Below are 11,953 nucleotides of genomic sequence, written 5' to 3' on the forward strand. Positions count from 1 at the left end.
TCTAAATCAAATAGAATTTAAAATCGCGAAATCAAATCCGAGCGACATGGGCCACAACAATGGTTAAAAGTAGAAAACAAAATAAACGCCTGCTGATATGTACTAAATTTACTGCACGAAACATATTTTTCATTGGTAGAACGTTAATGTCATATGAAAGTATAGTATCAAACAAGTTCATAAAGAAGGAAGAAAGCTCAATCCGGAATTTGCATTTAATACAACTCGTGGAAGAAACATTTTTTTTTTTTTCGCAGGACACACATTTCGTTAAGTTTTATTTACAAAATAAAAGGTAAAAAACAAAGTTGAATAACAATGATTACAAACGATTGCAAATGATTTGTATGTGAGGCACAAGTGAAAATATTTAACCCAGTACAACCTTTGATAAAGCCTTCAAATAAAGATATAATGCACAAAAATCGTACACAATACAAAAATGAATAGCCACGAAAATAAATGAGACCACAATGTTTCAAAATAATCTTACCTCTGATGGTAAAAACAAGTAGGCATAACGTTAATATTTCTGTATGCAGAATCATCTTAAACACCAAAGTCATAAAATTCCGTTGACATATAAATAAAAATGAACAATCCATTCATTTTAAACATTTGACTATTTAATTAAAACTTTAAAAATCATAATTATCTGATTTTTAGAAAATTCAATGAATACCCATATTTCTATAGCAATGTCTACAGCATTACAGCAGGAATAAATTTATAAATATTTCTGAAGACATCTATCTAATTATTGCAGTATTGTATGATTATAGTTTTGACAATGAAAAGTATGTACATATTGTATTAACCCTTCCTGGGCGTCGTGAAAATTGTTTTACCACCATACAAATAATTAATTTTCTTCAATTGCTTAACAATGAAATAATTAATAATAATTAACCTCTATAACACGTACAGATCCTTATTTGTTCGATATTACAAATATGTATAACTATGTTGTTCACATAATAACTCTCAGATTAATATAACAAACACACTTGAAGAAATACTATATCAATTTGAAGTATTTAAAGTGTTTAGACAACAAACTATGTTAATCTATAGTATCAGCCCTTAGTAAATTTGTGTTTATATTGTTTGAAACAATGCTTTATTCTTTTTTTATTTAAACTTATATAATGTTTTAACAACAAGTAAACCTTTGATAGATTTTATATAAGAAATGAAGTTGATATGGACCACAAAATTAGCGATTTAGGTTTTGGCAGTGTCTAAAACTTTCTTTTACCAAAATTTTAAGAAACTATTCATAGACTATTTCTGAAAGAGATATGTGAAGTCTCAAAACTACAGAACCGTAACTACAATTAGAATGGACATTTATGACAAGATAATTAAGGTTATTTTTTTGTAGCTTAAACATTGTTAAATGTTAACCAATTTATTAGTTAAGAAAATTAGTGATTTCTTTGATTTAAAATTTGAAAAAGAAAACACACTCAATTTGTGTAACAATATTTTTATAATTTCAAAGTAATTGCATTTAACAGTCAGGGGCGTTACTTAAACAAGTTATATTTTTTTTTATTTATATAAGTAATGACCAACACATCGTAGAGTTGATTAACCTGGAATAGAATTGATGCTCAAATATTAATGTTGAATACCAAAATGCAATAAAAGGTTCTTTTATTGATTTAATAAAATGAAAAAATAAATAAAAAATGGGTGGACTTGGATGAGCATCAAGTTATATTAAATTGAATGTAGAATGAAAAGTAATTTTAAAACATTCCTTATATTTATAAATAAAAAACAAATGAACAACACCTTTGACCATAACCGATACCGTGTACTAATAATCGTTGTTGAATACAATAAGTAAATATTAGTACCTTACATTCCAGATATATTTTCCACTCCCCTGTCTAAGAAATGCCTGTATATACTTCAATACCTCTTACTTCAAATGGATTCGTGTTTATCCAACTATCCAATGTATTTTCAGCAACCACAAGCACAGATCCATATGCGATATTTTCATCAGCCAAATTTATCCAAAATGGAAGATATATATCACAGATAGTAAAATTTGGAGTATTTAAAATTTGTATATAATAGCTACCAGGAATAAATGCATCGTTTGATCTGTATAAAAGTTTCAACCTTGTGTTATGACTATTACCGAGGTGAATCTCATACAAGGGTTTAGACGAATCTTTTACATCAGAATTCGACAGAAGTACAAATGCATCTTTACATGCATTTACTTCATATATCAATGAAGTTATTCCAGTAAGATCAAGGTTGTAGTTATCGATGGTTATACCATATTTCATTTACATAAATCCCTCATGCAGAGTTGGCTTTAGATGAATTTTACTTTTTCTTTGATGTATTTTTGACATATAGCTCTTCAACGGTTTCACTTCTTATACATCTTTGGATTTCAAACATTTTATTTTGACCTTTCCTGATGAAAAAACAACAGCAGAGATCACCAACAGGTTAAGACTTGGCATGTGTGAATAAGATATGTTTCAATAAACAATTATTTACAAACGATCTTACCTCCAGTTTGAAAAACACGAAGACATAACATTAAAATTTCTGAATGCAAAACCATATTAAACGTCATATTAAAAATTTTCTGTATTAATTTTGATGATCCATAAAAGTATGACATTTATATTTCTCAACAGTTCATCGACTTTTGATAGTTTTGAAGCATAACACTTATCGATTTTAAACTCTATCAAGAAATAATAGTTTTCATAATTACAAATATATTAAATATATAAATATCAATAAACATTGATCAATTCATTGTATTGTAAAAGTTCTGACGTAGACTTCGTGTAGTATTACAGATAGTACTAACCTTTTATGAGCGTCGCTAAGATTGTTTTAACACAATATTCACTGAAACTTGTAATATTTTACTCACAAGTTAAAGAAATAATTAAATTTTAAAAACCTTAACACTTCGGTCCGTGTCCGAAAAAAAGGTCAATACATGTACGCGTACTTATATATAGTTGTCCACATAATTAAGCTTATAAACGAAGACTTGTATCGACTTGTTGTATTTAAAAGTTTAGACCGAGAACGTTCTGTACATAGAGTTTGAGTTGCGAATTAGGTTCATTCATGTTGTAGTTGAATTTAACTCACAGTTTAAAATACTTCAAAGCTGTATAACATATGTGTAAATGAATGACAATGCTCATACCTGATAAAGTTATACACAAAAGAGTTAATTGGTGCACGCACTAAACAAATTTGAGCCGGAAATATGGAGGTTTGTGTTGTAAACAAAGTGCAAAATATTATATAAACTCCTTCAATATTTAGTTGACTTTAATTATCAATTGACAGAACTGGTTCAATCCAATTACTTATGATAATGTTATAAGATATAACTTAATTGTGCAGTTGATGAATTCTAATATCTTTTAAGTACAGTTGTTGAAATTGAATATCATCTGATTCATATTCAAGACTTTTGATTTTTAAGCCTGTGTGCCAACATTGCCTATGTGAAATTTTAAAATTAATTGTATATACATTGAAGGACAAATATAGGTGACGTATACAAATTCTCTAATGTCAGACATGCGAATCAATGGATGTGTTTGACTATTTTATTTATGGTGTCTGTTTAATTCACGCATCAATGTAAATATAACGGAATTTAATGAGACTGTCATCAAAGTGAGATGTTTATCGCTATAAAACCAGGTTTATTCCACCATTTTCTACATTTGAAAATGCTTGTACCAAGTCAGGAATATGACAGTTCTGGTCGATTTGTTTTTGGTGCGTTTTGTCATTTGATTTTGCCATGTGATTATAGATTTTCCTCTGAGTTCAGTATTTTTGTGATTTTACTTTTTGATACTCGAGACTAACCAAGTTACATCTACTGGCAAACTATTTGTGTTCCTCATGGACTAATGCAACACTATATCCCTTCCCAAACTTCGTTTAACAAAAGATATAAAAATCTTAAGGAAACTAAATATATTAAAATAATCCTTCGAGTTAACGGTTGAGAAATACTAAACATTAAATTTGTATTCCTATTCGCTTTTGGTGAAATTTAAAAGTATCAACAATCAGTCATACAAATAGAAATGAAGTTGTATATGATATTTAACCATGAATTATACTCAAACCAATGCGAAGGGTCAACTTGAACTTATTTACTACTAGTTATGAGAAATATAAATAATTTTTGAATGCCTCATGGTGACATGAAGATGAAGTACAACAATAACAAACGTTCCATGTTTGGGTTTTACCATGTATTGATATTAAATTGTCCCATGTATATTTTCTACATCTTCATATTTGCATTGGGTATACTATACGACAGACTAAAAAAATGCTTCATACTACAACTCAAAATAAGCAAGCTAAAGACAGTATAGCAAATTATTCTTTGTGTAACAACTGACATGCCAAAGTGTATTTATTTCAATCTGTTTGGTTGAAGTAAAATTGCAAAGTATTTACAAACACCAAGTGGATATTTGAGAGGTTTGAAAATCCCTTCCACTTACTGAAACATGCTACTTATAAAAACTCCCGAGATATTTCACATGGAAAGTAAAGATATCTTTATTATATATGTTTACTAAAAGATGAACACTGTATACTCTATAATCAACATAGAATATAAAATGAAAAAAAACAACGCAAAGTACATGTATATATCATTTCCCACGCCGCGACGACGAGTTGTTATAAGAAAATGGTACTTTGTTTACATTTAAAAAAATAACCCGGTTTGCGAAATGCCCGAATACGGCTCACGCATAATATAACAATAAACATTCATTGTTATAAATAATTGGTCTCTCTTCTAAAATGAAAAAAAAACAATACAAAAGATATTCTCAACTTCTTACAATCTTTTATTTTCATATACCGCAGGAAAAAAAATGTAGATCCACAGAAACTCATGTAAAAATCTCAAACCCATATCATATAATGGACCGGCTTAGTGCTGGCCAAAAGTAATAAAAAGACGCTAAAACGGTGTCAATTATCAAATACTATTCATATGATATACAGAATTATTTTCCTGAATAGACGCGTTTCTTCAATTTTAGATGCAGTATGTCTTGTTTGTAATCAATATAATATTTTACTGTATCAATAATACAGTATAATGCTTTTGTGTAGATGCATGTAATACTGAGGAGGAGTTTCAAACTCATATTTTTTTTCAAATGTGATAACAAAAATCAAATCAAGAATGCAGATGGGAAATATTTCGAAGAGACAACAACCCTACCCAAGAGCAGATAACAGTCGAAGACAATCGGTGTGTCTTCAACGCTGCGAGAAAATTCCGCATTTGGAGGTGGTCTTCAGCTGGCATTTACATAAAAATGTGTAATAGTTCCGTGAAAATGGATGTCATACTAAACTCAAAAACATACAAATTAACTTAAAATAAAAAAAAAACATACAAGACTAACAGAGGTAGGAGTCAGTGCTTCTAACTACCTCCCCTACTACTATCAAATAACGTATTGTTATCTTTTGTAATAAGGCATATGAAAATAATGATATGTATTATTTTTGGAGTGTTAAGAATTTGTTTTCGTTCATCTTTTTTAAGTACTAGACAGTTTTGTTTGTTTTTTTTTGTTTGAATTGTTTTAAATTTGTCATTTCGGGGACTGTTATAGCTGACTATGCGGTATTGACTTTGGTTATTGTTGAAGGCCGTATGGTGACTTATATATATTTGACGAGGATCTGTACGTTTACATCCCGTCATTGTGTTATTGCTCTATGATAATTTGTGTATTCTTATCTATCATTTTTACCAATGGGCTTTGTCTATATATATGCCTTTTTGTGTTTCTTTGATACATGCTATTGTATTTTTGGTATTCTTGTCTATAATTTTTCTCAATTGCTATGTATTTATGCCTTTATTGTGCTTCTGTGTTACATTTTTTATCGTGATTAAGATTATAACACAATGTTAACTGTTGTACCCAATTTTTCAAACATTTTACCTATTATGTCTGCTTGTTTTGTTCACACATTGTTGTCAATATAATGGGACTGTTATGCAAGTGAAAGATTAAGCTAGCTTTTAACTGGTAAATTTCATCGACCATTTTCTGTATAAGAAAATGACTGTACCAAGTCAGGAGTATGAAATTGTTATCAATTCATTTCGATGTGTTTCTGCTTTAGATTTTGCCATTTTATAAAGGACTTTCTGTTTCGAATTTTCTCGGAGCTCAGTATTTTTGTGGTTGCATTTGTTGCTATCCTAACCAAATACAAATGAAGGTAAACGCGTTTGCCTTGTGCAAAGTTTTAAATCACAACCGATTTTTATTCTAGTCTAGCGATATAATGATGAAAAACTTGTGTCACTTGTAAACGCGGTTCCTGTTTGATGGGTTCCTGTTACATGGTTTCAATCGAAGATTATGCCAGGCAATGGGATAAGCGCGAAAAGGAAGACGCAGACACTCTTTCCGAATGGATTAAGGCAGTGAGGTCGTTGATACAAATCAGAATTAAGAAACTGAATGGGTCTATCAATGCCCATGCTACGTCAATCTTTAAAGACCCAAATGTTGCAAAACACCTATCCTACCTCCATTACAACATGTACAAATATGTTGTTGTCCCCGCATATAAAGCCCCAAATAACATCGTGTTTGCGTGTAAAACTCATTACATTAACTGCTTGATAAACGAATTCGGTATTGACAATTCACTTGGAAACTCAACATATACCCTCACGACACTTACCAAAGAGGAAATCCTGGTTAATCATAGGTCTGTTCTATGTTCCTTTGGATTTTGAACCAAAGATGAAGAACTGGATCTTCTATCACTGTATAAGATACCTAAACTACATACGTGTCCTTACAAACAACGGTATATTGCTTGGTCTTCCATGTGCTCCACGAAACCTCTTTCTAAATTATTAACATCTATATTATCAGCAATCAAAGGCGGGCTTCAAAATTATTGTGAAACTGCCTATTTTAGAGTGGCGTGAATCAGATTTGGATACTTAAAAGATTCAAAGATCTTTTAGAGTACATGCAATCTAACTCTCTTTCATCTTGTTACCGTATTAACATATTTTACTTTTCTACTCTTTACACAAGTATTCCACATTCCAAACTAAAAGACAAATTGAAAGAGTTGGTATTGCTTTGCTTCATAAAAAAGAATGGCCAACGTAGATACAAGTATCTTGTCTTAGGGAGAGATAAATCCTATTTTGTAAAGGATCACTCTGATTCAAACGAAAATTCTCTGAAACAGATATTATCAAGATGCTTGATTTCTTGATTGACAACATATTTGTTTCGGACGTGTTTTTCAACAGACTGTCGGTATTCGAATGGGAACAAACTGTGCCCCTCTACTTGCCGACTTGTTTCGTTATTATTATGAGGCTGAATTCATGCAGGAACTTCTTATGAAGAAAGACAAGAAGTTAGCAATATCCTTTAAATCTACTTTCCGCTATATAGATGCTGTTCTTTCACTAAATAATTCAAAATTTGGTGACTATGTGGAACGCATCTATCCCATCGAACTAGGGATAAAGGATACTACAGATACAGTTAAGTCGGCCTTTTATATTGACTTACATCTAGAAATTGAAAATGAGGGTCGGTTGAAAACAAAACTTTACGACAAAAGAGATGATTTCAGCTTTCCAATTGTGATCTTTCCATTTCTAAGTAGCAACATTCCAGCAGCACTTGCCTACATGGTATATATCTCCCAATTGATACGATATTCCCGTACTTGCATTTCCTATCATTATTTTCTTGATAGAGGGTTGTTGCTAACAAGGAAGCTATTAAACCAAGAGTTCCAAATCGTGAAGTTGAAATCATCTCTTCGTAAATTTTACGGACGCCATCACGAGTTGGTTGACTGCTATGGAATAACCGTTTCACATATGTTATCGGATATGCTACTTACGTCGTAAATACAATCCCCGTCCCTTTCATGAACGTGACCTACCAAATTAGACTATTTACCGGATTTGTTATCACATAAGCAACACGACGGGTGCATGGCCACATAAAGAGCAGGATCTGCTTACCCTTCCGGAGCAGCTGGGATCACCCCTAGTTTTTGGTGGGGTTCTTGTTGTTTATTCTTTAGTTTTCTATGTTGTGTCATGTGTACTATTGTTTGTCTTTTTGTCTTTTTCATTTTTAGCCATGGCGTTTATTTTATATTTATGAGTTTGACTGTCCCTTTGGTATCTTTCGTCCCTCTTTTACGAACATAAAGCACATGTATTTTTCCTCAAGCGATAAAACCGACGTATTATGTTAGTAACAGATGAAGGCCTGTAACTAATATACGGTGAGGTTATGTTCACATCAACCGACGACATGTAGCTAGCAGAAGGTGGCTTGTAACTAATATATATTGCCATGTGTAACTTATATAGTAAGTTACATGTTCATATGGTGGGGTCATGTTGCTTAAGCCTCGGTCATACCTTACCGGATAGCACGAACGGACGCCTAACGGATGAAAATAAAAGTTGTCCGTTGACAAAATTGCTATCTGTTGGGAGTCCGTTAATGTACTGACCGAATAAAATGGACGTGTTACGAATGCATAACAGACACACACCGGATATGCAACGTACGAGAAACGGAAACGTACCGGACAAAACGGATGTCGAACGTACATCCAACGGACGAGTACTGCATAAAACGAACACCTAACGGAAGCGTACCGGATAAAACGAATGAACAAGATATACGGAAAAATTAAAGGTTTCAATAATAATACATGTAAATCGCATAAATATTCAAATGTTTCTGTGTAACTGGTTTTGGTTTGTTCTTCAAAATGCCACCAAAGGGCAGTGTCTGGCCTGAATAAAAGCTGCTTGATTGTGAAGACGTGCCCTTACTCTATAAGATTGATTATGAATAAAAAGAATTCATGAACCTTAAGAAATCTGACATACCAATAATTGGCATTTCTGACGCAAAATTTTCAATTAGCATTTATCCGTTTCAAATCCGTTCATCATCCGTTTGATCCGTTATACGTCCGGTAGACGTCCGTTTCTCATTCGTTAAACATCCGTTTTATCCGGTTGAAGTCCGTTGGTGAATTTATCCTACAGACCTTCAACGGATGTATAACGGACACGTAACGGATCCAAAACGGAAACGAAACGGACGAATACCGTACAAAACGGACGACTAACGGACATTTTATCCGTTGGACGTCCGTTCAAAGTTTTGAACATGCTCAAGAGTTTCCACCGGACAGAACGGACGTCGACGGATAAAACGTACGCTTAACGGACATGCAACGGATATGGACGAACGTCTAACGGATAAGAATGGACGTCTAACGGACATGAACGGATTGAAAAAAAAGTTATCCGTTAGACGTCCGTTCGAGCTATCCGGTAAGGTGTGACCGAGGCTTTACATATTAATGTAATACATATTGTAATGTTTATGAATAGATTAATAATCAACGAAAGACAACTCTAATTGTTTATTTTTATATTAACCCTTATAAAAATATATAACCGATTGATTGGTAATTACTAAAACGTATCATCTCGTGTCCCCGTCATGATAATTGTCATTTCTAAATGATTTGTTCATGTAAAAGGTATGCATATTCATCCGTATTTCATGTGCGTGGTGTGTACCCAACGACTGTAACTTGTGTGCTCCATATATAGCATTACCATGATTACTTCCCTTAGATTTGTTTCCGGCTGTGAATAGAAACAGAAAAGATACATATATAAGTGCATATATTTGGTTTATTGCCAAATATGAAAAGCTTAGACATAACAATATTTTAGCAAGTCATCAACTTCCCGTTTATCCAAATTAGATTGCAATACTTCACAATCATGAATTCAATATGAAATTTGTGTAATACTTAATACACAAATCTTACTATTTAATACTTAAGTTTTTTAATAAACATATATTTATATTAGCCTGTTTTGACTTCCAGTATTTTTTTTTAATCTTGCTTTTTCCCGGCAATAATTTGTTAATTCCGTTCTGTGTCTTTTAAATCTAAAATAAGATGAAATTGCCTTACTTATAATCCGATTGACCTCTAGGCTCATTCATAAAAAGTATAGATAAGTCTAAAAGTAAATGATGTCATTTAACAATTGAGAATATAACATAGATGAGCGGAAAAATGAACGAATGTCATAATCATCTTTAATATTATTCCAAATATGTTTGTTTCTATATATAAGTAATACTAAAAGTGTCAATACATTTCAGAATATTTATTTTATGATAAATACCTGATTTCTGCAGTCTATCCTATGAGACCAAGAATAAATTGAAGGAAGAAAAGCATGACTGAAAAAAAAAATACAATGTAAAGTTATGATTTTCCCTGTGTGATTGTACTTCTACAATATTGAAGTACAAAATGTACATTCTATATATTTTTTTTTATTAGATATATGTGAATACAGTGACCACAAATCTTCACATAAGAACCAACGGCGCTTTGAGAGTAGACCCCGTCCCCTTTTTTTGCTAATACTTATTTTTCAAAGTTACTATTTTTTAATGTTTACTTATGTTAACTCATTCAAAGAGTTCGACTTGCTGATATTCATACGATTATTGCATATTTAGTTTTATTCAAACATTCGCTTATAATGACACTTCAACCAAGTTATCGTGTACTTCAGTTTTTAACTCAATATAATGAATAAAGATACCAAAGGGATATTCAATCATAAATAAAAAAAATTAACAATGACATGGCAATATGAACCCCAACAAAACATGTGTGTGATATGAGGTGCTCCGTAAGGGTAAGCGTAAGCGGTTACCCGTCTAGTACAAACATACAGCTGTTCCTATATAAAATATAATGTCTATTTAATCCTGAATGTCTGAGGGTCTGAATAATTGGCGCAGTTTCTTCATTCCTTTAATTGTTTAATTACTTTGAAGAACCATTTTCTCTTTTCTTTATCTATTCCCACCCCCCTTTTTCTCTTTTCTGTAAACCATATTTTGAACCCTGATAGGATAAATATTAAATATATACGTGTAATGAAACTTACTGATCAAACTAAAAATTCCTCCGAATCCACCACCGCCACCTCTGAAAAGACCTCCACCACCTCCACCTCCTCTGCGTCCTCCTCCTGTTCTTGCAATTATGGCAGGAGTTACTCTCACATTTCCTCCCCTTCGTCGTCCTCCACCTACAAAGTAGGGTACCGGGTAGTAATAAGGGTAATACAAGGAACCACCCCCATGACTAGTAGGACGATAACCACCGCCTTTTCCGTAACTGCCATATCCACCTCCGCCGTATGCTGCAGTACGTCCATAAACACCTCTTCCATAACCTCCACCGCCATAACTTCCTCCGCCATAACTTCTTCCTCCATAACTACCTGCTGATCTTACGCCAACAATGCATACTGTTGCCAGGGCAACACATACACACAATCGAATCTCTATTTTCATTGTCCTTTCATATCTATAAAATGAAGTAGAATGAATTACTGATTAATATGATCAGGTTTAAAAAATGTGTGAGAAATGTCTAATTTTCATTTTCTTTTTCAGCGATAAATAACATAAACAGAACCGATGTTTCCTCACTAGATGCGCATTTCGACAATCAATGTCTCTCCAGTGATGCTAAATCTTGAACTTTCAAATAACATTTACAATTTTTTAATTTCATGATAATTTTAAACTTTCATTGCTATGTCATTACTACACTGAACTAGTTCAGAGATAAATTATTAAGCTTGTGAACGTGAACAGTTTGTACTTTAACAGCGAGATTTTTAATTTTTATGTTTTCCATCGAGTATAAATCTGAGTAGCGATTTTTTCTACATTTATTACCATTCTCGAATCTTGTAACACATTTTGAATACAAAACATAAACAAACATAGTCAAACTTCTTTGCAACCGC

The 11,953-nt window shown here is 32.3% G+C and overlaps 1 protein-coding gene across 1 annotated transcript; it reads right to left on the minus strand.

The window, feature by feature from the left end:
* Window positions 1-9,635: 9,635 nt before the first annotated feature.
* LOC139483363 (uncharacterized) lies at window positions 9,636-11,492 on the minus strand. The gene is made up of 3 exons (XM_071267386.1): window positions 11,081-11,492; window positions 10,301-10,358; window positions 9,636-9,745 (listed from the first exon to the last, which is right to left on the minus strand). The coding sequence occupies exons 1-2, from the start codon at window positions 11,490-11,492 to the stop codon at window positions 10,315-10,317; spliced, it is 456 nt and encodes a 151-aa protein (XP_071123487.1). The 3' UTR covers window positions 9,636-9,745; window positions 10,301-10,314.
* Between the last annotated feature and the right edge of the window lie 461 nt (window positions 11,493-11,953).

The sequence above is a fragment of the Mytilus edulis genome, chromosome 7, assembly GCF_963676685.1.
Source record: "Mytilus edulis chromosome 7, xbMytEdul2.2, whole genome shotgun sequence".
In the NCBI taxonomy this organism is placed as follows: Eukaryota; Metazoa; Mollusca; class Bivalvia; order Mytilida; family Mytilidae; genus Mytilus; species Mytilus edulis.

Bases quoted from the DNA above. Each gene is read 5' to 3' on its own strand.
- LOC139483363 (XM_071267386.1), bottom strand. From the start codon at position 11,492: ATGAAAATAGAGATTCGATTGTGTGTATGTGTTGCCCTGGCAACAGTA. The intron at 10,359-11,080 runs GTAAGTTTCATT...TTTTTTTTTCAG, and splicing joins AGGAATTTTTAGTTTGATCA to TCATGCTTTTCTTCCTTCAA.